Source organism: Mixophyes fleayi, chromosome 11 (assembly GCF_038048845.1).
Source record: "Mixophyes fleayi isolate aMixFle1 chromosome 11, aMixFle1.hap1, whole genome shotgun sequence".
Taxonomy (NCBI): domain Eukaryota; kingdom Metazoa; phylum Chordata; class Amphibia; order Anura; family Limnodynastidae; genus Mixophyes; species Mixophyes fleayi.
Genome location: NC_134412.1, coordinates 73,884,422 through 73,911,133, shown reverse-complemented (window position 1 = coordinate 73,911,133; position 26,712 = coordinate 73,884,422). Strand labels below are relative to the sequence as shown.

The 26,712-nt window shown below is 40.9% G+C and overlaps 1 protein-coding gene across 1 annotated transcript in view; it reads left to right on the top strand.

The window, feature by feature from the left end:
- The window catches only part of LOC142106635 (1-phosphatidylinositol 4,5-bisphosphate phosphodiesterase eta-2-like), a 116,595-nt gene extending 97,771 nt beyond the window's left edge, over window positions 1-18,824 (top strand). Inside the window, exons 19-20 of the mRNA XM_075189630.1 lie at window positions 8,773-9,835; window positions 16,365-18,824. Of these exons, the coding sequence (XP_075045731.1) occupies window positions 8,773-9,835; window positions 16,365-18,031 (2,730 nt within the window). The 3' untranslated portion in view covers window positions 18,032-18,824. The remainder of the gene's footprint in view (window positions 1-8,772; window positions 9,836-16,364) is intronic.
- The last annotated feature ends 7,888 nt before the right edge of the window (window positions 18,825-26,712 follow it).

Sequence of the window (26,712 nt, the reverse complement as noted above, 5' to 3'; positions counted from 1 at the left end):
ATGGCGCATTATCCGTCTGGGTAGACTGTGGCTATAAATGAATGCTTATGGTCAGCATCAGTACTCGGGTAGGATGTGGCATTTAAACGGTGCTCAATTAGTATTAAGGAGCCTAATCTGTGCCAAGAAAACATTCCCTATACCATTACACCACCACCAATAGTCTGCGCTGTTGACACAAGGCAGGATGTATCCATGAATTCATGTTGTTTATGCCAAATTCTGACCCTACCATCTGCATGTGGCAGCAGAAAACTAAATTCGGCAGCCCAGACAAAATCTTTTTCCAATCTTCAACTGTGCAGTTTTGGGGAGGCTGTGCCCACTGTAGCCTCAGATTCCTGTTCATATCTGACAGGAATGGACCCAGATTGGTCTTCTGCTGTAGCCCATCCACTTCAAGGCTCGACGTGCTGTGCGTTCAGAGATGCTCTTCTGCGTACTGTCACCTTCCTGTTAGCTTGAACCAGTCTGGTCATTCTTATCTGACCTCACTCATTAACAAGTTGTTTTTGCCCACAGAACTGCCGCTCACTGGATGTTATTGGTTTTGCGCACCATTCTCTGTAAACTCTAGAGAACTGCTGTATGTGAAAATCCCAGGAGATCAGCAGTTTCCAAGATACTCCAACCACCCCGTCTGCCACCAACAATCATTCCACAGTCAAAGTCACATAGATCACAAATGAACCACTTGACCATATCTTTATGCTTTTATGCATTGAGTTGCTGCCACATTATTGGCTGATTAGATATCTGCATTGACGAATAGGTGTACAGGTACCTAATAAAGTGGCCACTGAATGTATATATAGTATTGCAGGCAGAAACACTTTTGCAGAGGTGCTCAAGGTACAAAAATGTAATCTCAGTTCTACTCCGATACTAGGAAGACCTGAGGTAGATTACACCCAGGTACATTGTCAGAGATCATACAAGGATGGAAACCCACCGGCATTGCGTTAACGTCAGAGACACAGATCGTCTAACATGATCACGTTTGACATGTGGTGGTAACAAGCAGGGCCGGATTTACCACTAGGCAACCTAGGCAATTGCCTAGGGCCCAGCAGTCCCCAGAGGTGAGACCACCCTTTAAAAATGGGCCGCTACTTATGGGCCAGTGCTATATGCTTGCCCCCCGTGCTAAAGTCTGCCAGCCAGCCCCTGAAAAGGGGTATATGTTATACTAAAAAACTATAGTGCTATGGATTTTTTCAGGGGGGCCCCCAAACCAGTATCTTGCCTAGGGCCCCATGAGGTCTAAATCCGACTATGGTAACAAGTGGAATGTGCTCAAATGACCCCCATGCATTCTATTGCAGTGAATGCAAGTAAACCTAGCATGCGGCATAAAAGCTATGGCAATACAAGCGTAACTGCAAGTGGGTATGGGGGTATTGGAAACAATGGGTTCCATTTCCATCCCCCTGTCCACTTCTTTATTAGCGTACAAAGTAAGTATTTTGAAGCCAGTGGTTTAAGGGCCCTAAAAGTGAGGTAAACAGAGAATGGAGTGAAATGAACTCTATATTTTAATTTAAAAGAAAAAAACCAAAACACTTTTAACACCAGTTGAGCACCACAGGCTCCAAGTCACAATGCGTGGTTTCAAGTTACCCCAAAAATAATTTTACTTGTATAGAATTGTTTTAAAAATTAAAAAACAAAATTAACACCATTTTGAGAAAATACCAGAACATTAAATAGTTAAACTAATGACCATGCATTTAAAAAAAAAATTGTGCCGACTGCAATACTTAACCAGTGAATGTGATTTTTGCAGTATACTTGTATAACATCTTTAAAATATTTCTAGTAACCCTCACTCTGGGAATACTTTCAACATTGATCTTATTTAACATTATCCATTGATCAGAGATTATCAGAATGATGTTGACATTCTGATGCAATGACATTTAGTGCGACAATAAATGCGTATTTATGACCCCAGCATACAAGGATATATCACTGTAGCTGTTTGATATTCCCATCTGCAGAAGAAAATAAAACATCCTTAAAAGCCGACCACTGGGTAATTAGGTAACCATAGCAACCTGCTTTGCCAGAACAAAGGAAACAAATCATTTTGAACTGGCCTTTACAATGAGATCTTCAGTAAAGGATCATCCATCACATGTAGCATCCTAAAGGGACATGGTGTGGCTATTTTCTCAGAAATGGTGCAGAAGTGAATTATTCCGACACTTCATAATACATTGTTTATAGTCTTTCTTTCATTCAAAAGAATTTCTCAATGAAAATGGCAAACTGTTGAATTCCCTTGATCAAGCGTCTCTATAATGTCCTCTGTTAATTATAACTACGGACAATAAGTCTTGTAATAAAGGCATCCAATCCATTTTTAAATTTTGTTATGTAATTTGTCATCACAACCTCATGTGGTCAGGCATTCTAGACCTTAACTGCCCTTACAGTAAAGAACCCCTCCCTATACTCATGGTGAATTGGTGTTTCTTCCATACACAATTGATGACCACTCTATACTCTGTATGTTTCTTGGCATGGAAAGTTTGTTAGACAGATCTGTATATTGACCTCTACTATATTTATATATAATACTTAATTTTTCCAAAGTAAACAGATCTCAGTTTCTAACCTCTCTTTATAATTTAACCCTTCCATCACCTTTGTTAATGTGGCCGCTTGACTCTGAAACCCGTTGAGTTCTTAGATGTCCTTCTTACAGCGAGGTACCCAAAACTGTACCCCTTGTTCCAGACGTAGTATAATTAGGTATTTATACGATCGTAATAATATGCAGTTATCCCTCCTTGTATGCTTCTCAGGCTTTTATGGTCTAATAAACACCTGAAATCTTAATTTTTTCCTTTCACTGAAGTAGCGTAATTCATAAGAGAATAAGCCACATGCTTTCTAGTTCAGAGAGCGCCATTGCAAAAGGGTCCTTTGCTTAACACTTTCCAATAAGGTTTATGCTACAAAAGCAAATTTGATCTCCTTAAAAATATCACACCCTACTGCTGGACAATCTTGTGTTTGATTAGATAGATCTATGCATCGGGACTGCTCCCTTTTCTTTTTGTATCTTCTTATGTCGGATTAGTGTAGTGTGCTATGTGTTTATAGCGTATAATACACCACCATGCCCTGTGGTCAGATCATGTTATAATGGGAGTAATAGAAATGTATTAAGATAATGTGCACGTTGGGTAAGTGTAGAGTTCTATGTCTGTATAGTATGTGATAAAATTGTATTATGTCCAGTGGTCAGGTTATGTTGGGTTGTGTATAAAAAAATCTAAAAGTTTTAAATTTGTTCACATACCTAGAAATGACATAAAAGGCTAACGTGCTACTTGATGTGAAGCCATGTCTATCATCCCCTAACTTTCTTCTCTCCTAACTTCACTGCATTCGTTTCTGTTACAGCAGTAAATTCTTACCTGGAAATGTGCCTATACTGAATATCCCCTGCTCTTTGTTTAACTGCAGCACACAATACAGTCTCCATACTGGTATAGCTACAGCCCCGAACCACTGAGTCTTCAAAGTTGTCTTTTTGAACAAGCTCTCTGTTCTGTCTTACTGTTATGTAGTCTGTCTAATCTGCACAATGTTTCACTGTTTGTTTTCTTCTTTACTTTTAGCTGTGAAGTTCTTCTCTTCACTTTGAGTGTTGTTTCTTTCTGATTTGCCTTTACTCTGTCTGTTTGTGATTTCAGTGGACTTCTCTGTGTCAAAAATCTACTTTTAGAAGCAGAGACTATTTAGGAGCCATGAAGGTACCCCCCTCATGTCACAGGAAGGTGTAGTGAGTGAGAGACACTCACACATTCTGCATGTTTTCCGACCAGTCATACGCATCCTTGTTTCCTACTGACACATTAAAACAGCCAGTTCATTGTATGGATTGTTTTACTACTAATAGGCCGTTCACAGCCTCACAAAGACCATTTATGAAGCTGATCCAGGGTGAAAACATGCCAGTCAGCATTTCAGACCTTTTGCTCTTTTGTGTGTTCTCATTCTTGTTTGTTTGTGGTGCACGTTCCCTTTTCCAGTGTTGCCGTTTGTTTTGCAATCATCACGTTTTCGACATGCACATATTTGGGATCAATAATATATATTTTTTTCTCCTCCCTGCGGGACACTCGAAGTCATACAGGGCTATGAGTCTGGACGATTAGCCCTCTAACTAGATGTGTTCACCTGTAAGGCTGCTGCTAAGGTTACAAGCCCTTGAAAATATTATTTAAAGCAATATTAAGGCTCAAACCATTCAACGTGGTGCCAATTATGTTAGTTTAGTTTTGCCAGGAAACTATCATAATTTTATTAATCACTGTATTTTTTTATTTTTTAATAGCAGACAATTTTTTTCCTGTCAGAAATGTAACTAATAGTTGACAACGATAGATACTGATGGTACTTTTAGAGATCCACAGATCATATGGATTCTGTAGGGTGATGCCATGTAAGCTTAAGCGTCTTTCAGCCTCTTCAGGAACGGATAGTTCATGAACATATAGGGGAGAATTCAATTGGCCGTGGAGTATCTCCATAACACACTTTGCGGCGGAGATTTGACAGAAATCTTTGGTCAATTTTCCTTGCACCTGAGAAATGAGCAGAGATTTCTACCATAATGGCTGCCAATGTGCGTGTTACGATGCCCAATCGCCAATTACTGAATTCCACCCATAATGGGAAAAGTACCAGGCAAATAGCGGGAAAGGAGGAGAAAAACACAAAATTGATTCTGCCCTGTTACAGCATGGTAGAAATAGCACAAATTTACTGTAACCCATAGCAACCAGCAAGCCACTTGCTTTTATTGAACTACACTGTCCTATATGGACCAAAGTCACTATCTAATTGGTTGCTGTTGTTTACAGCACATTTATAATAATTGCAAAAATCTATTCAAGTCTTCTAAAATCACCAGAGGGCTTCTATTACTAGCAAGTTGGAAGTTATAATCAATATTTTCCCCAGGTCAACAGCCTCCGACATTAAGATCAACATTTTTCTTTTGTCCGTGTTGTTGTTTTGCTGTTTGCTGTTTTTTTGTTTTTTTTATCTCCTGTCAGCAACAAAAACCCTCTATCCATTTCAATTGATTTTTGGCCCACTTTACCTCAGAATTTTATGAACTAAAGGTGGAAACCCCCCAGACATTGAACCCCGTTTAGTCATCTTTGCTTATATAATGAAAATGAAGGCATCTTTAATTTAAAAAAAAAACAATAGTCCAAATCTGTTAAAAAAAATGAGCCATTCTGGATCGCCTTCTAAATGTGTCTTTATTTTTTTTTATTTACTTAACAAAATAATATTGCATTTGATTTAGGATGCCAAATAACGTCTTGATTAAATTCAATGTAATACTTTATTTTTGTTTTTAGTGCATTTATTTCATTTTATTGTAAATGCACATAGGAAATGCATTGCAAATAGCGGCATTTCACTCTCATACTTGGTAACCCACAAATTCATTTCATAGTTGAAATACTTTTTTTCACAATGCTCTTTTTGTGAATGCATTTGATCATTTTTTTTCTTTGTTAAAGAATGTTTGCATTCAAGTTAATCCGTATATTTGCCAACTTCTCCTTTTCACAAATAATGGGGTGTATATATTGTCTTTTATAGATCTCGATGTCAAACAATATAGCTAGCAAACTCCCACGAGATACCATGCCTTCGTATATATTCCAGTGTAGACATTCAAACACAGCTGTTTAGGGCTTTAATGGGTCCCAGTCCCAAAAGGGTCAATATTGGATATGCAGCTTGTAATATTGATGCGTTTCACAGTTCATTAACAGACATGACCCCATTATCTTATGCTGTGAAAATACAATTCCAAAATCCATGTCCCAATCTATTTTGAGTCAAAAGCATTGCCAGAATTTCACTTGGAGAGCAACCCTGTTTCATTTTTCATTAAAAAAACTGTTGCGATATATATAATATATCTATTATATGACCAGCTGTCCCAGAACACAGGATTTGGCCTGTGTTTAGTGTACATTTCATATTCTATGAAGTGACCGCTATGGTTTCCATTTATCGTCCTTTATGATGAAAGTATTCTGTCCCAATGGAGAAAAAAAAGTTGATGAAACCCTAAAAGTCTTAAGTATCATTAGCAACAAATATAAAAATGTGTTGTTGGTCCCTGTAAATTAGTTGTTTCACAATTCCATTTTGAATATGTACCTAAAACATAAATTTATGTTCAGTTTGGTGCTTAAAGAAGCAATCCCACATAGGTCTCTTATTTATTTTCTTTAAATGTCTATCCTCCTACAAATCTCCTTTTCAAATTCTCCCTGGAGGGCACAAGAGATGGCTGCCAGTCGCACATTCACCGGTTCACAGCTCTCAATATGCCATATGAAGTCAGAGGGGGGAATGCTTTTGAGGTTTACAGAGCTGACAGAGTTCATAGGGGAGCTATAAGGCCCCTCTGCTTACTACGTCATGTACCATGTGACTGTGGTTGCCATGGTAGTTCATGAAACCATGCAGAATTATACATCATTAATAGCAGCCTGAAGAGACAAACCAAGGAAAATTTTGCAATTACCAACAATCTTCTTCTTAAGGCTTTTTATAACCTACCACTGTCATTTATGCTAAAAAAAAACGCCTCATAATTTTCATGGGATTGGTGCTTTAAGCCATGTTTCTACGTCTGACTTATATTTTATATTGCATTGATGTAATAGTGTTAGTTGTAAACCCTCACTGTGGAGGGCATTTATGAAAACTGGTACATCGGAGAACGTGATGCACCCTATTTTTTATATTTGTTTTCCACTTTTAAACTGTACCAGAAAGAAATGACATACTCTGGTTGCTATGGGTTACAGCCCACCTTCCCTGTACTCCAGTTTTCAGCTGATATATTTTGCCAAAATAGCTGATGATTATATACCCTGTTTCTTCATTATTATACAGATGGAATCAACAGTTGTAATACATCCAGAAAATACTCCTATTAATAATGCATGAGGCATTGAGAACATATTGTATATTTATAAACGATGTAACAGATGTCAGGGGTCCTGAGCGGTTTCTATAGATTGTGAGTAAGAGGTTGGCAAATATACAACGGAATGTTGCAAGAATGCCAGAAATACATTCTTTACCATTTCAGCTCACCCAGGAGAATGTAATGATTGTTCCTTGACTCATACTCTAAACCCACCTACAGTACAACTTGTGGTCTGACGATCTCTTGCTTCTGCCAAAAGCCATATAACCAGCGTTCTGCCGTGAGAATTCAGAAGCCCATATGTGTGTGTGACACAATTTGCACTGTATCTGTATTGATTGCCATTGTTGTGTTCATGACATGTTCTTGTTAATTGTGCATTTTCTGCTCAAATAAACCAATGCCATGGGATTACGTACGTGTATGGTTGGGGGGTGTGGAAACCATCCAGCCTTAATTACATGCTTTGTTATTTTAACGTTAAACATTTTTTTATTTTTAAGTTCTTAACAGGTTAATTCTTTTGTTCTTCTTTGCTTTACATATTGATTTGTTTACGTGAAATGTTTGCATGTTCACTCTTAATCATAAAAGTAGGTGCCATAAGGTTTTGGGTTTTTTTATGTAATTCGTAAAATAATCATAATATTAAAAAAGTAATTGTAAAAGTAAATTCACCCAACTTCTAGCATCAAGAAACAGACATTTAAAAATCAAATTGCTGTTCTGTCATCCAGTAATTGTGGGCTATAGTTTGTGACCGATTACTTGCATCTTCACTAATAACATATATCTATTTTTCAGCATTATTCCAACATATGCAAAGCCACAAATGTACCCTGTAAGGGAACACATAGGCCTCTGTAGATCATTACAATGTCATCATACCAACTTTATATGGAAAGAAATCGCTTAAACACTCAACAGAACCTGTTTTTCCACACAATATATATGTTTTTAAATAAATCAAATAGGGTATTATAGCTGCTCTGAAAAATAATTTTAGAATCTTTTGAGAGCAGAGCATAACTAGAAATGACTGGGTCTCATAGTAAAATGTTAATGGGGGCTTCACCCCCAATCATCTACATTTGTCCATCCCAAAATATTATAATTTATTGTTATATAGCGCAGCCAAGGTTTGCTGAAGATCTTTGTAGCACCTTTACCGGAATAATAATTATAAAGTACATACTATATTTCCCTTCTTCTCTGCTCACAGACCTCAACATGTAGCTCAGTAGATCATTATGAGGATCACACTGTCAGCAGTCACGGTGTGTTAATGCTGCATTCACCATTCAAAGAATGCTGCAGGGCAGCACACCAACCGCTCTAAGCCACCCATGAATACATACCCTAGTAAAGAACTATAGAAAAAAAAATTATAATTAGATCTTTCTCATCTAGTAAAGCTATAGTTCTTCTGCCCTGGGACCTGGACCATTCCTGCATTTGTCTGATCTGAAACATATGTTGAAATAAGTAAAATAATTAGCAATATAGGAACAAATTGTGTTTTTGGTATAATGTTTCAAAAACATGTCAAAAATTTAGTGCCATCATTTTTTTTTTTATTTTTTTTTAATCAGTGCTTAGAAAACTATTACAGTGTCCCTAAAAATATTTATTTTGACCATTCTTTTTTTTTTTTTTTGTCATGTTTTTCTGGACCGAGAGTTTTCACCTTAGATGTGGAGGACCCATAACATTACACATGCTCACTACACATTGCCTGAAGCAACTGTTAATTTTATTTGTTTTTCTGGTTGACTTCCATTCAGGTCAAACAAGCCGTGGGATTAAAAGGGCTGTTTCTGAGAAATCCAAAGCAAGCATCTCTGGACAGTCATGCTGCTGGACAGTTTCACCGGAAGCATTCCATTAGTAGTCACATATTGAGAAGAACTGCCAGCGCTCCGACTAAAGGTCAGCAAAAAAACAAAAAGGGCTTTCCAGAAATTGCAATTGACTCCAAGGACAACAGCTCAGAAGGAGCGAGTGAAGATAGGGAGGCGGACGATTCCTCTATACCGCGCTTTGATAAAGAGTCTGAAAGCGCTTCTCCGATTCTTTCGTCCCAGGACGGCACTCCCACGGAATTACACAGAAAGAGTTTGAAAGGTAAGAGGTTAAGCTCTGGTAAAAGCAAAAGCCATGTTCGAATATCTAGGGGGACGACGTTCTGTGAATCGTTGCGGAGGTCTGATAGAGTCCCTCCTCTGGACAGTCCTGCTCATAAACCAGGTGTGTTTGCCCGTTGTGCCATGAATGGCTCAGGTAGGATCGGGATGGCAACCAACTGTATGAAATGTATGATTGGCTCTAAAGAGAGTCCAGATTTAGACTGTAAGTGGAGTGACCACACCAGCAGCAAACCAGTTATAAATGATGTTCCCGCTCGCGGGCAGTATAGCGGTGTGCAAGAAGAAAGATTAGAGTTGACGTATTACGGTATCACAGATCAACCAAGGCGGCAGCAGACAGACTTACTAGCTCTCAGTGACAATGGCAATGTTGATGATCCACCCAGAAACTCTCAGTCCAATGTAATACCGGGAAAGAAAAATGGAGAATCCAAATGTGCTGGGGTGAAAGGTCATCCTAGACAAAGATGGCAATGCCAGACAGGTGGCAGGTATGGAAGCACTGTCAATTTGGTCGCTGTCGGCAGTGGTTCAATATCCTCTAACTCCAGCAGCCTAGAGAGCATTGGAAGCCCAGCATTGTCTATGAGCTGGCACGAAAATTCTCGAAGGCAAATGGGCACCCTACAAGGGGAAATGAATGCCTTATTCATTCAAAAGTTGGAGGAAATTCGAAGTAAATCCCCTATATTCTTCACTGGTAAGATATATATCACCTCCCACCATCTCCGTTGTAGAACATCAGCCACAGCGTGGAATTCTATAGTCTGTTCATTTAGTGTCGTGGTTGTAGTTTGTGTAGACGCTAGTGCCATTACTCTAATCGCTACATTGTTTTGTCTATTGATATATATTGTCTGTCTATGTGTTGTGTAATACCTATATTGTTATGTGATGTTACTTTTCCAACCAGAGCAATTTATTTTTGTTCTATTACTTGACAGTGTTACTAAGTGCAGTGTCCATGTAGATCTCACAGTCAGGAACGCAGAGATAAAGTGGGTGGTATCAAGGCACAAAGATCACTAGATGCACCATCTTCACTTAAGCACTGTTTCATCATCATCATCATCATTTATTTATATAGCGCCACTAATTCCGCAGCGCTGTACAGAGAATTCGCTCACATCAGTCCCTGCCCCATTGGAGCTTACAGTCTAAATTCCCTAATACACACAGACAGAGAGGGAGGGAGACACAGACTAGGGTAAATTTTTGATAGCAGCCAACTAACCTACCAGTATGTTTTTGGAGTGTGGGAGGAAACCAGAGCACCCGGAGGAAACCCACACAGACACGGGGAGAACATATAAACTTCATACAGATAAAGTCATGGTCGGGAATCGAACTCATGACCCCAGTGCTGTGAGGCAGAAGTGCTAACCACTAGGCCACTGCGCTGCCCCCCTGTTTGTGATCAATTGTCAAAGCAGAGAATAAATCAAATTGACACCAAATTTTAAAGGGGAAAAATCTGTTGTGTAATGTGGAACTGGAGAAGTGAACATAATAAAACATGCAGGAAACAGTACAAATTAGTGGGAACTTTGCCATTATGAAGAACAGAGAAAAAGGAGATGACAGATATGTGAGGTTCAAGATGGATTTTTGTTTTTGCTAAATTGTATTTTTATCATCCATCAAGAGTAGGAGACAAAATAAAATATAGATTCCCTGCAAGTAAAATGGACCCAGCAGACTTGTGAGTTTACACGTAACTCACCAATGTGAGCTCCCCATTGCCACAGAAGTGCAATAGTCTGCAGTTAGGCGTCTCTAAGGATATTCTAGCTGGTTCACAAAGTGTCGTCCTTCATAATCGCTCATAGCGATAACTAGTCATGTGATGTTCCCATGTGTATCCAAAAAATGGAACAAGCTCCTGCACACCCCAGTGTGGTTTTTGAACCCTATACTAACTAACCCATGTAGCCCACATAGTTTCCCATGTGTATCGTCAGAATCAACCAGGACAAAAAATGTCTCAAGGAAATTCCAGGATAATACTCCTGGGATTAAATGTATTAAAGAGCGATTTCTGCAAATCGGCGACTTTGACAGCTAAATTTAAAACGGCAATGTGCTTTAAAGGCAAGATTTGCCTTTAAAGACGTTGCCGTTTTATATTTAGCTGTCAAAGTCGCCGCATATCGGGGATTTGCAAATGTCGCGCTCTAATACATTTACCCCCAGGATTTCACAATGGCAGTCTACTCCATAGGGATAATTAAAGTAAAACAGCAGGCAGAATGGACAAATGAATAACTGCATATATGACTCAATCATTAATGTGAGTAAATAGGAATAAAGTATAGAAAAGGATGTTCGATGAAATACTCCCATCGTAATGTACAATTTCCCCTGTGCAGAGTAGGTGATAGATCCGTTACATGAACATCTATGTATGTAGATGGCAGGTCATTATACCCTCACATGGGTAAACAACATGCCAGAACTCTTACTTAATGCCACGGCCTGCAGCCTGATGTACCTCTCTGTTCTCCTTATCTCTGTAATTGTCCAATTTATACCCATTACACACATCTAATGACACAAGTCACTAATGAGACACTTGTGTCCAGCTGAAGTGCAAGCTCAGGGATTGAACTCACAGGTGAAATAAACAGCTTCTGTCAATATTAATGAAATACAATCTACATTTAGTAAGTGGAAAGTTGTTGCTGAAGTTTAATAGCTACGTATTCACCTGTAGTCATTCGCTGATTATGATTATTACTGTACATCCATAGATACAAAACAGACATATACAATCACAGGACTGTATTCCGACACATCACTCCCTGTCCCAGTGGAGCTTACAATCGAATTTCCTACTACAGAAAGACAAATTCAGACAGAATCTAAGTAACCTTTGGACCGTGGTTCCACGCAGATTGCCTGTTTGGCGTCAAACCTAAGGCCCCAGCTCTGCCGCATTAATAACTCTGCCTCCAGCACCCTTCATTGGAGCACTGCACTATGGTGTGTACTCAGTTTCATTGAATTCTAAAAATAGGTTAAAAAATATTCCAGACATAGGGGCAGATTGAATTGTAAAAAATCAAAATCGCCGCTTAATGTCCCGGAACGGCCATGAGACGTCACGCGATTTTTTTGGGGGGATTTAGTCAAATATCCGCTCACTTTTGCTCGCGCCCCACAGAGACATGAGCAAAAGTGAGCGTTACTTTTTACCGTGTAAATGGTAATATGCAGAGCCGCGATGTTCTACGGAACTAACTAAATCTGCCCCATTGAGTTGTTCCTCTGTCTCTATGGCAACCACCACATTACAGAGGATCGTTCTTTCACATAGCAGTGTCCCATAATTCTGAAATAGTTTTCCTTTTACGCGCAGCGAACACAATTCATGAAGCAAGATGCCTTCCGAAAATGGAAACGCAATGCTAGCAAACACTAGTGATAGCAATAGTGGGCGTGGTGTCACTAGAAACCATGTCACCCCTGTTTATATGTATCCTATTGGCATTACAGATGCTAGTAAAATGCATGTAATTAACACCAATGGGTACTAGGTCTCCAAAAGACACTTTTGTAGTGAAATTGTTTTACTGTAAATAACTTCCCTACCGCAGGCACAGAATCCTGCACACACCAGGGTTAGGTTAGGTAGACGTCCGACCCAAAGACGTACATATTTCATCTTGTCTTCCATTAGGCAGGCATTGCTGCATACATGGATGAATTACACCCAGTAAGGAGCCTCCACTCTCTGCCTAGCTCCTCCCAGTCACTAGAGATTCATAACGCAATACTTTATTGGTCAGGACTGGGAGGAACAGGGGAAGCGCCTCATTGGGTAATTCTCCAGCGACGCCTGCCTATTGGAAGGAACAGACGTAAGACTTAATGTGACTTCTATTCAGTAGCATATTGCTTTAGACTCACTGCTGTTTCTCCACATAAGCATCACCAAGTTAGGTCAGCTGGTACAACATCCGAAGCAGTGGAATGTTTGTTTTCACAAGTGCCCGTTTGGACTCGTATCACAATATATGAAGGTGATAGATATGCTTGATATACTGTCCTCCATTCTATGTTGAACAGTGTCTACCAGTACCAAATGACACAAACAATGCTGTATGCAAGCTACGGACTTTAGAAATTGAGGACTTAAAATCACTATATACACAGAAGCAAGTTAAATGTTGCACGCATACCAACTAGACCCCAACCAGTTGCATAATCATCATCATCACCATTTATTTATATAGCGCCTCTAATTCTGCAGTGCTGTACAGAGAACTCATTCACATCAGTCCCTGCCCCGTTGGGACTTAGTCTAAATTCCTTAAAACACACACACAGACAGAGACTAGGGTCAATTTGATAGCAGCCAATTAACCTAGCAGTATGTTTTTGGAGTGTGGGAGGAAACCGGAGCACCCGGAGGAAACCCACGTAAACACGGGGAGAACATACAAACTCCACACAGATAAGGCTATGGTCGGGAATTGAACTCCAGTGCTGTAAGACAGAAATGCTAACCACTGAGCCATCATGCTGCCCCCCATGAATTCTGTAATGGAACTTGGAATGCAACAGAATGCTGTGAGTTACAGGACATTGTTTGCGCAAATATCTGTGCACCAGTTTTATATGGCTCGCATTGTTTATTTGAAGCCTAATACACTCTGATTGGAGTACATCACTTAGCAACATCTGTTCAGATACGTGTGTCCGTGTAGTCACCACTTTATGTTGAGAATAAACCTCTTCCTTGACTAACTACTCTCCTGTGTTTTGCCTCTACACTTGTACTTTCTCTGTCTCCCTAGTAAAAGACTGAAAGGACAAACGAGTTAAGGTAATGGACTAGCATTGGGTCCCCAGCCCACACAGAAAAGGGTGTTTATGTGATTTGTATTTATTTCTTTTCTGGTCAATACCTCTTAAATATCCATTTAAAATTGTGGATTACGACATGGAGAAATATCGGTGACTTTTGATAGTGACTGAGTAACACCGTAATAGACACTGCTAATAGTTGGCATTCAGATTATAATTTGTTTGTGAGAGAGCTTAATATGTGTTGAAAGGGAAGTCAATTACCTCTTTATAATAATAGATAAAATGTATGCCCTCTGTTTAGTGAGCAAGGTTTCTATCACCGTTGCAAAATGTCTTGTTAAATTTATGACCTCTAACGCAGTTTTTGTGCTGCAGTACCACTTTCAGCCTATATGCATGGTGGCGCTGTTCTATGTTGTCACGGTAGAAGCAGAACAGCGGCATTTGAAGGAAACGGATAGGGATAATGAGAGGTATTGTCTGTGAAGTTCAGTCACTCTCTTTTTGTTTCCTGCGTTGAGCCTTGTTTCTTTACATTCTGTCCGGACGGTATCTGCACGTAGATGTTGTAGTCTGTTTGCATGCTGTGTTGTGTATTCAGTGAACTTTGCATGTCATTCTTTTAGGGAACAAAAAACCCAAAATATTTAATAAGAATTGCTTTATGAAGGTAGTTTGAAATTTTGACACTAATATAATATATGAAACCGATAAATGAAAAATCATCACACAATGAAAAAAATCTACTATTTCAAAATTGTATAGTTTTGTGTCTTTATCATAATCGCCTATTTGCAAGACAGCATAGAGATGCAGGGTTACCAATCGGCTTTACGTGTATGGTTACTGTAATGGCAGAAGTGTGAGGCTTTCTATGGTTGGTACACATAGCCATTTAAAACGCTCAAAGTAATTTTAATAGACATCATGAAAGACTAGTACTTGCATTACGATACCGGGGCTTATAAAAACAATGGACCTGTACACACTTTCTGACCAGCTTTCGTTTCACGTTGCATTGTGTAAATTTTGACTCTTCCTGCACCGTTCACAATCCTTAACCCTTGGTATCAATATAATGGGGTTCTATGCAGTGGCAGTATGGAAATTTAGAAGTGGCAGTATTAAAAATGTAATGGAAATGTAAGTGAATGGAACTTGATAGTGTTACAATAAAGGCAGTAGGAGAAGTGGCGGTACGGCATACCCCCCGTATACACCCCCCACTTCCACCTCTGTTCCTATGGTAATGATCATCTAGTGCCTGTAAGCGATATAGTACACTCTGCTGCGGTGCATGTTTGAGACATGTTAATGAATGCATCTCAAAGCTCGACTTATCTGTGCTTCAACCAGCATTGTTTTGCAATGCTCGTGTGTATGTAGTGTCAGTCTGCATGTTTTATCACTTGTGTTATTTAAACAACTGTATAAGAGTATACTGTATAAGAGTGTAAGACATTGGCATGTGACTGCCAATTCCTCCTCCTTGGTCAGAGTACGAGAGTGACATAAATTGCAGATTTTTAAATGGTTTGTGCTTTCATGAGTGTGTTATACAGATGCATACAATTGTTGTCTTGGTATTAGCATTAGAATATTCCAAAACCCCCTCCACCTCACCTCTCCAGGATACCTGTAACACCACTAAGCAGGTTACCTAGTTGCAGTTCATAGAAAATATTGACCACATGTGTGCACCATTTATTCCTTCTATTTAAGAAACAAATATTTTGTTGCTTCATTTGTCAACTTTTGACTTGAGTCGGATAACATTTAGGTATATTTTATTTGTATGACTATTTAGTCTACTTTTATTTGATTTTTAATATGTACTAATGTTAAATTTATGTATTCATGTTAAGACTCGGTGTACAATGTGCATTTATTATAATCTATTCTGTCCTCATTTACACATTTCAGAATTACACAGTTCCTATACACTCTACTAATAAACATAAGGACTTCTACTTCCACTGTTTTAATATAGAAGTGTAATCCTTCGCCACCAACGATTATTACTTTTCTAGCTAATATCCGGTTGCTATGGGTTACAATGCATCATTTGGTCTTTACACACTTTTATTTAATAAGTCCTGTTATATTAACTGTTCAGTTACTGCTGTAATTCAGCATAACGATGAAGAATTCATTTCTTCTAACAGTATTGTGTGGATGGATTAATATTATACTGTAAAATCAGCCTATCCAACTGGTTTCTTGTTGAATGAAGACCTCCAAGGTTTATTTGTGACCCACACGATGCCCGACATCCTTCATATACTCTGTTATTATATTCAGCTTGCAATTTAATGCTTATATGTATGTGACAGCTTGTTCTAGTTTAAAACAAGACTTGTCTTGGGTCATATTTGGTTACTGATTTAAAATTCCTTTTTTTTTCTCCCCCCTTTTAGATTCCAGACAAATCTCAATTTACAGGTCGGTCTCTTCTTTATGCAGTCTTGAAACTATTACAGAAGAATCCAACTTTGCCAAGGAAATACCTCCTCTTGGTCCAGCATTTCTCCAGCCTGTCGCCTCAATCAGAAATCAAGACCGTAAAGAGTGTTATCCAGTGGGATCTCAAGCTGATTGTCCTGGTGTAGCTAGAACCACTGAAAACATGCACAGACTAAACCCAAACAAACTAAACCCTGACCCTGCAGTAGCTATGATATTTACAGTGGCCAATGGTCCGTTTACAGGTACTGAAAAAATGCAAGAACGACCGTGCAATGATAAAAATGCAGATGTACTCATTTATGTCAACGGCAAACATGAAAACAAGGTTACCTTGAATTCTACCAACATGAAGCCGGGAATGTCTTTATTAGCTGATATTTCTAGAGATGGCACCAAACACTGTAAATTAAGAGAGAGTCAAGGTGAACGATATCTTCTGCAAAGCAGCGGCACCTCAGAGGCAAATAAAGTCACTAAGCCTCCAGAAAAGCAAATAAGGCTCAACCCGCTAACACAACCTCTAGTTTCTGCTGTTCTAAGACCGAGGCCTGATCGGATTGTCCAACAGCCATCTATGGCCCGTGCTGGCCCACCTGTACCTGTGAGAAGAACGAAGAGTGAAAATCATGTTTCAAATAGCTCAGCCTTAAGTATAAATCCTGCATGTCAGTCCCCTGTGGCCGAGGTGTATTCTGATGCCACAACTAATGATAAGATATGGAGCAAACTCGAATTGAACAGTCACAGGGACAGTATGTCTTCGTCTTCCAGTAAATCGTCAAACGACACAGTGATTGACTTGTCTTTGCCCAATTTAGCACAGAAAAGTTTGCTCAGTCTTGATATACCTAATGATAACTTTGAAAGTATTTGTTTACAAAACACCATAAGACCAAGATCGGCAACTACTTTAGCAAGAGAAATCTCTTTAGGAGTAACGAAAAGCAAGTCCAACCCTAATTTGATAACCGGTAACAAAGCAATAGATGAACTTTTTCCTAGACCACTGGCCAGAAGTCCCGAAGAAGTATTACCACCCTTACCACGAAGGAACACTTGGAACAGACTGTATGTAGAGAGCCTCAAACAGATAACTAGGAAGTCCACCTCCGATAACAAACCACCAACCGCCCAGTCAATGTCCAAAAGTCTTGGAGACTTGACCTCCGATGATATTTCATGCAATTTTGAAAGCAAATACAGAAGCATAAGCAGAAGCTTTATCACAAGATCGATGAGAGCCCAGAGGAGACCAGGCGGTATGACCGCTTCCGCTAAGTCTACAGATTCACTCACAGAGCAACTTAAAAGGCTAACGAGTTTTGAGAAAGAAAACGACATCACGTCCCCCACTGACTTTCATCCTGCTCAGAATGAGGACGACGGTATGAATCTTCTTCGGAGGACGTCCTCCAGAAGCCAGAGCAGAGTGAGGTACATCGCCAACAGAGCAAAGCAAGCCCAAGAACGACAGAGACTTCAAAATCTGGTCATTGGTAATTCCATAGAGGAAAGAGGAAACCCAGAAGGAGCTTGCGCAATAACCAAAGGGTTCTGTATGGATTCGCTTTCACCCACCCAGTTTACATCAGAATCTTTCGACAAGTTTGGACAATAATAATATAAATACATCTACGTAGCATTTTACATTCCTGTAAACCGTGTGTATGATAAAGTTGTCCATGCAAGATATACCTCGATGGGAACAAAAAAACAAAAAAGATTCTTTAGTTGGGAACGGATTGGACTGCGGAAATTCTAAAGCACTTAAAGTACTGTATATATTTTTTAAATTGATAGGTTGACATTGGGTTTGCAATACTTCATAGATCACCATTGCTTTTAGTGTTCCCCAGGAATGTTGGATCTATCATCCATGGAGGTCTCAACGTTCCTCCAACACTTGTTAAGATAACCCTCCGACCATTTCTGGTCTTACAGCCAGTATGTTATCTTTTTTTCAGCACTGCTATACCAATGTGAAAAGTGATCTTTTTAAATCTGCTGTATATAGCACCTTTAAAGTACAGTTTTATTTTATTTTTTTGCACTGCCATATAAAATTTTCAAACTATGGTATGTTTTAAAACAAACAAAAAAAATAGCATTTTAAATCTCTTCCTGATGTATTATTGCAAAAAAAATTGTAAAACAATTCTCCTGTTTGTTTAATCTTTTTACGTTTTTAGTTTTTTTCGAGATTCATTTATAACTGTCCTAGATGTACATTTTAACAAATGGTCGTAACGAAAAAGAAGTGTTATTTCCATTCGTCGTTTTATTTTTTCATCTTGTTTTTTTTAATTAACGTACTTTATTTTATTCCTTGGTTATACTAATCGTCATTACAGTTAACATTTTACGTTTGTAAACCACCATAAACTATTAAATAAATTTATTTAACCATATGATTTTGATTTGTTTATTTTTGAAGAGTCACAGACGTTTATAAGTCTTAATTTGTACCATACTGCATCTTTTGTCATTGTGTTATATGGAACATATACCTCAAACAATAATTGTAACTTTTATCCACTTATTTCTATTGAATATAACTTTTACATATGTTGATATGAATTCATAAAATTGGTGTGTTTATTGTAAGAATAAACAAGTCTTAAATTGTGTAATTCACAAGTGGATTAATACATTTCTGTGAATGTTTTTACATGATGACATTTTGTTTTTGCTTAAACTTTTTATTTTTACCCCCCATGAACTGTACTTTGGGATTTACAGGCCATGTTGTAATACCAACGGAAGACAAACTGTGTGGAGAAAATGTTTAGCATACAATTTTAGCTCCCACATTTTTAAAACATTTCACACATTTTCCTCAGTTACAAAAAAGAACTTGAGGCTTCATTATTTGAGGACAAAAGCTGTCACAATAAATAAATCTCACCACATCTATTGACACTAGGGGCAGATTCAATTTGGCACGAAGTGATGCGCTGTGTCTCCGGAATACTCCACACAGAAGCATCGCGTCTGAGCTTTAGCAGAAATTTCCGCTTGTTTTTCCTCGTGTCCGATAGAGGTTCGCAGAAAAATGAGAGGAAATATCTTACCGTAATAGCCAGCAATAGGGGCATCAAGAAAATTAGGGCAATTTGAATTGAATCTCCCCATATTGTTCTAGCACCGGGAAACTTACATAGGGAAGCTGTGTACTGTTGTGTACAACAGGGGAGGCAAGGTGCCCTGTGGGGCCAATAGCGGAAGCAGTGTTGTGCCCCACAGGGGGAAGCGGTGTGGCACAATAGAGGAAGCATTGTTGTGGCACAATAGGGGAAGCAGTGTTGTGCCCCACAGGGGGAATCAGTGTGGTGCAATAGGGGAAGCAGTGTGGCGCAGTAGGGGAAGCAGTGTTGTGCCGCCCCACAGGGGGAAGCAGTGTGGCGCAGTAGGGGAAGCAGTGTTGTGCAGTAGGGGAAGCAGTGTTGTGCCTCACAGGGGGAAGCAGTGTGGCGCAGTAGGGGAAGCAGTGTTGTGCCTCACAGGGGGAAGCAGTGTTGTGCAGTAGGGGAAGCAGTGTTGTGCCGCCCCACAGGGGGAAGCAGTGTGGCGCAGTAGGGGAAGCAGTGTTGTGCCTCACAGGGGGAAGCAGTGTTGAGCCCCACAGGGGGACGCAGTGTGACGCAATAGGGGAAGCCAGCATGACCCGTGGGGCACAATAGGCCCATGTGCATTGAATGGCCAAACGGGGACGCTGTGACAGGAAAGCAGCACACTACTGGCCTCAACGGGGATATGTGTAATTGATATTAGTGCTGGGTATATTATAATATTTTGTATATCTACTGCCAGAATGTGTTCTGTATTACACACTCGTCATTACATGGGACTTTATGATGATATTGGACATCAAATGGGACTATGTATTTTGTACAAGACATCTTCTTTCCTGAAAAAGTTTCCTTTTCCACTGTATTATTCACTGACTTTGAGTCTACTGAACGTATGTTTATTTTACAATAATTCTGACCAGTCTCCATAAAGAGAACACAAACTGTTATATATTGAACATCCCAAAATTACCGGTGTCTTGGTGGTGGAACGTGGCTAAGTGAGCATTGCCTGTATTTACCAAATTACGCTTTGTGCCACTCAATGTGTCTTTATATTTTTCCTCGCTCTTCCCAATTATGGCAGCTGTAGACAGACAGAATTACTGGTCTGTAAGTGACTTTTTGGTGTTTTGACCCACTTGTCATTTACAATTAGAATAATATTTATATGTAATCCCTATTACATTATTTTAAATTATTTTTAATTGTCTTCACCTGTCACTCATAGACTCTAGGGACAAGACTGGAAGCTTGACACTCTGGTTGGGAATCGCTGCTCTAGGAAATGATGACATTACCATCAGTGATGTTACTGATTCCTATTGAATTAATAGGCTCCATACTCATAATTTATGATTCAGCTCACAAAACGTCTGCCAGCGCTCTATGTGGAAGCAAACTACAATTTAACATCTTTATATGAGAATTAGATTAAGACAGGCAGGACAACAGGTTGAATTTAGCAAGCAAATCCTATATTCTATGTAGAATGAAGAATTGCTTCATCCAGACATTTTTGCAGCATTGGCACCAATGTATTAGTGAGTGACGTGAAGCTGTCACACATTAAGGAGCTTCCCCCTGTGAAGCACAACACTGCTTCCCCTATTGCACCACACTGCTGCCCCCTGTGGGGCACAACACTGCTTCCCCTACTGTGCCACACTGCTTCCCCCTGTCGAGCACAACACTGCTTCCCCTTGTAGGGCACAACACTGCTTCCCCTATTGCACCACACTGCTTCCCCCTTTGGGGCACAACACTGCTTCCCCTATTGCACCACACTGCTTCCCCTATTGCACCACACTGCTTCCCCCTTTGGGGCACAACACTGCTTCCCCCTTTGGGGCACAACACTGCTTCCCCTATTGCACCACACTGCTTCCCCCTTTGGGGCACAACACTGCTTCCCCCTTTGGGGCACAACACTGCTTCCCCTATTGCACCACACTGCTTCCCCCTTTGGGGCACAACACTGCTTCCCCCTTTGGGGCACAACACTGCTTCCCCCCTTTGGGGCACAACACTGCTTCCCCTGGGTGAAGACTTGAGGGATAGGTATAAGACAGGAGTGTTGAAAAGACGGCTTGCTAGACACAGGTTCAACCAATCCCAGAACATTTATGGGGTTACCTATCGCACTCACTGATAGGCAGAAAATATACCTAGTACATCTACCTGCTCAACAAGAGCAAATAAAGAACAGAAAGTAATAGTTTGATAGTTATGGACAGAAAGTTGGCACAGTGGTTAGCATTGTTGTCTCACAGCGCTAGGGTCATGAGTTCAATTCCAACCAGGGCCCTATCTGTTGTGTTAACCTACATACTGGTAGGTTAATTGGCTTCTGACCAGATGGACCCTTGTCTGTGTGTGCGGTAAGAAATTATAGAATGCAAGCTCCAATGGGGAAGGGGCTGAAATTAATGACATATTCTTAGTACACCACTGACGTAATATGACTGGTGGGAATATAAATAAAAAATAATAATAATCATATGCTAGTGTTATTGGGCCTTATTCATTAAGAAACTTAGGCAAGAATTTGAGTAAGTCTTCTTACTTAAGTTTTCTGGACAAATCCATGTTGTAATGCAAGGGGTGCATGTTTATTATTTTGCACAAAAGGAAAATACTGTTTTTTTTTCCTAGATCAACTTTATATTTCAGTGTACAAATAAGCTATCAAGTATTAGTGTGCTACATGAAAAACAGTCAATATTTTTCTTATGTGCAAAATAAAAAACTAAGAAAAATCTAGACCTAGCACTCTCAGCGAAACGCGCGTCGGCGTCTCGCTGGATGCTCTTGCCTCTTTGCTAATTTCAGAAGGAGTTACTTTGCATAGGTTGATTTGTTTAGCTCAATTATGTCCAGAGTCAGTGGAGCGTTGTATAGGTAGTCTGCAATACGCCTCCCATAATTTGATTTAGCCTTGGGCTGTATCGCTTCGCAGCGATTATCTGGATTCTTCATTGAACGCTATTGAGGGAGCTGTGATTATACCTCCCACTCCTAGCAGCAGACTTTAGTCCACGTACTATAGATAATAGCAGGGGGTTTCCTCCTTCCTACTTCACACCAGTTGCTGATACACTAAGATTATCATACCTAATTTTGGATTTATTTGAGGGGAGTTTGATTCCCTATTAGGCACTTTTTGAGCTACCTTTTTACCCATGCTACTCCCATATTACTACATATAATTATGGCAAAGCATGCATCCAGCCAGTTTTAATTACACATTGTTTTTATTATAGATTTCCTAAATATCTCGCTGTTTTAGTGAACCAATAAAAGTTATATTTTATCTTTATCACCTAATTATTCTCTTTGTTTCTTCTCAATTCCATACGTATACCTCTACGACAGGTTGCACCCCATATAGCTAGATTGTTACAGGTTTTTACCTGCCTTGATTGCTATATTGGGCTGATGCTCCCCACTAGTGCGATAGGGCCAATTTCCTCTCCTTCTTTTGTATTTTCTATTTATATGAATCACAAGATAGTCTCTTTAGAAAGGCAGACAAGAGATGGGAGGCATGAAGATCCTCTTCGTTCACCCAGGATCTTTCTTCAGATCTGAAGCCTTTCCAGTGGACCAGATACTGGGTGTGCCAATGAAGTCGACGAACATTTAGCATGCGACTGATTTCATACTCCTCACCTTCTGTACATGAAACGGGGGAGGGCTGGGGGGGATATGAGTAAATTTATTAAGCACTAGAGGTTTCAACAGAGAGATTTGAAAGGTATTGTGAACCTTAAGAGGGGGAAAGAGAAGTCTGTAAGTAACGGAATTAATGGCTTGGGTAACAGGAAAGGGACCAATAACTTGAGGGGCCAGCTTCATGGACGGTACCCGTAGTCTGAGATGTCGAGTGGAGAGTCATACTTTGTCCCCAGGTTGAAGAACAGGAACCATCTTCCGGTGGTGGTCAGCAGAAAGTTTATACTGTTGCGAGGATTTCAATAAATTTTCTCTAGCAGAAGTCCAAATATAACACAAATCATGGACAAGCGAGCGTGCAGCAGGGACTGTAGAAGCCTGAGAAGAGGAAAATCAATCCATTCGGATTGATTGTTGGAGGAACAACAACAACGGAGATATACAATCAATCCATTCAGATTGATTGAGGAAAAACAACGGCGATATACCCCGAGGTCTTTGTTCACACGGCCATTGGTTTGCGGATGATAGCCTTAGGAAAACTTCAGCTCGACTCCCAAGTCTTTACAAAAGGCCCCCCAAAAGCGCGAAACGAACTGGACTCCGCGGTCAGATATAATTTCTCGTGGACATCCCTGGAGAAGGAAAAATTCTTTGATAAAAACTTGAGCAAGCTTGGGGGCGGAAGGTAACCTGTTCAATGGAACGAATTGGGGCATTTACTTTGAGCATAGACTGTACAGGCAGCGACAAATTCATGGGTATCAGACCGAAGATTAGGGCACCAATAATTTTGAGATAGCAAGGCAATCTTTTTCTTACAGCCAGCATGACCTGCAAATTTAGAGGAGTGGGCCCAGCGAAGAGCCTTCAGACGGAGATGCGGGTCCAGGTAAGAACAACCAGCAGGCGTAGGTAGTCCTAGGCGCAGTTCTAGTAATGGCCACAGTGCTGGAGGGCTCGACCATAGGCCGAGATTCGGAGACAAGGGACAGGTCAGATTCATCAAAGGACCTGGGCAAGGCATCCGCACGAAAATTCTGGACACCAGAGTGATAGGTGAGCCTCAAATTAAAGCGACTAAAGAACGAAGACCAGCGAGCTTGTCGAGGGTCCAGACAGCAGGTATCTCGTAAGTAAGGTTCTTGTGGTCAGTGACTACTGTGACTGTATGGATGGCTTCTTCAAGGAGGTGGTGCCATTCTTCCAAGGCAGATTTGATGGCAAGCAACTCTTTGTCCCCAATACTATAGTTATGCTCAGATGGAGAAAATTTCCTGGAGAAGAATCCACAGGGACAAAACGAGCTGGCAGATGATTCCTGTGAAAGTAATGCTCCCACACCAACAGAAGAGGCATCCACCTTGAGGAAGAAGGGCTTCTCCTGGTTAGGCTGGACTAGAACAGAGGCCGCACAGAATGCTTACTTTTGGGCCTCGGATGCAGTGATAGCTTGATTTTCAAGCAACTAAAGGGGGTAGATTCTTCCTCTAGGAATGGGTTTATCTGGTACCAACTCGATTGAGCAATCCCACGAGCGATGAGGAGGGAGTATTTCCAAAAAGCTTTGCAAAAGACGTCCCGGAAAGGAACATAGGGAGAGGGAAGCTCAGGCTGGGATGAGAAGATACAACAGGGAACTTGACTCTAGGAAGACACTTCTTGAAACACTGAGACCCCCATGACGTAACTTGAGCCAATCTCCAGTCGAGTTGAGGTGCATGGAGCTGAGCCACGAAAGCCCCAGAATAATAGAATTAATGGACTGAGGAGGAACCAGAAATTCAATAGTCTCTGTGTGGAGCACCCCTACCGTCAGCCGAACCAGGGAAGTAATTCAGGAAACTGAACCTTTAGAAACTCTATTCCCATGCACGGCGGTGAGAAGGAGCGACTGAGGCAATTCTCGGAAACCCCAAAGGCAGAAGTTATATGAGGGCCTGCTGGAGTGTCTAGCAAGATGGTCATCAAGAAGTCTGGATTAGCAGAGATGTAGGGAGTAGTAAGATTCACTCCTAAACCGACCTCACTGTCACTGATTAGGAGAGGGCTTTTCCCAGCCTCTTCGTGCAGGTGGAAAGCGAATGACAGGATTCTCCATAGTAAAGACACAAGCTCTGCTTCAAATGTCTCCTCAGGCGAGGGACGGGAGCGGCCTATCTGTATAGGTTCGTCTGGAGGAGTAGGATTCGAGAAGCGTGGAGCAAGGTGAGGGAAAGTACTTCTGGAAGAAGACCTTTCGAGAGAACGTTACTGAAAATGAAGATCGATACAGTTACATAAAGAGATGAGGTTATCCAACTCCAAAGCCAGTTCGTCTTTAACCAGATCTGCTAGGCCTTGCCAGAAGGTTGCCACTAGTGCTTCGTTGTTCCACATTAGCTCAGAGGATAATGTACGAAATTGCACAGCATACTGACCTACTGTCAGAGAGCTTTGGCATAGATTCAGGAGACTAGAAGCGGCAGAACTACTCGTCCCGGTTCATCGAACACCTTGCGGAAGGCTTCAATAAAAGAAGAGGCATTCTGTAAGAGAGGAACATTATGTTCCCAAAGGGCTGAGGCCCATGCCAAGGCTTGTCCAGAAAGAAGTGAAATAATAAATGGGACTTTTATACGTTCAGACGGAGATGATCCGGAATTGCACTCAAAGTGGATGAGGCACTGATTCAAGAAGCCCCGACACTTCTTGGGGTCCCCGTCGAATCTCTCAGGAGTAGGGAGACGTAGAGAGGCAGAGGAAGCAATGACGGGAACCGGTGGAGACTGAACAGCCTCAGACATAGTCACGGCCACCACTTGGGAGGTTGCCAACGCGGTCTGAAATGATTCCAGTCTAGCAGCGACTCCTTGAATGCACTGTAGTAATTGGGCCTGCTTGAACTCATGTTTTTCTACTCTGTGAGCCAATTGTAGCAACAACTCATGAGCCAAAGGTTCACCGGATCCTTCCGTAGACATGGCCAGAGTATACTGTCAGGCTGGTCGAGACAATGGACCCACCCTCTGGTATTGGCACCGCTACACCGGGAGTCGTGGAGTCTAAACGTGCCCCTACTTTTCACCAGGGACCCCCGCAAGGAGGTTTGGATTGTGCGGCAGAGGCACGCAGCCCTCCTAGGTAGCCACCAGAGAGGTGAAGAGGTAGGCGAAGTCGTACAATCTGGGTCGGCACAGTGCAGGGAAATAGGACGAGGGAGCAGGCAGAGGAGAAGTCAGGGGAGCCGAGGTCAAACCAGAAGATCCAATAAGTCAGCAGGGAATTTCAAAAGAAGGGTCAGGCAAGCCAGGTCAGTACCTTAGAACAGTCAGGAGCTGATATATAGATAGGTGGAGTAGGAGCACAGGGGAGACCTTGATACTCTGGCACCCTTCTGGTGCCAGAGTCTCCCTTAAATAGAGAAGGTGATGCCTTATTGATGGCAGCGTGGTCGCCGTCAGGAAGCAGAGCCGAGAATCCTGTTGCCTAGCAATGAGGACGCTGTGGCTCTGCGCATGCGCCGGGGACTGCCCAGTAATGACGCGTTCCGTTACCTGGCAATGGGACGTGAGGA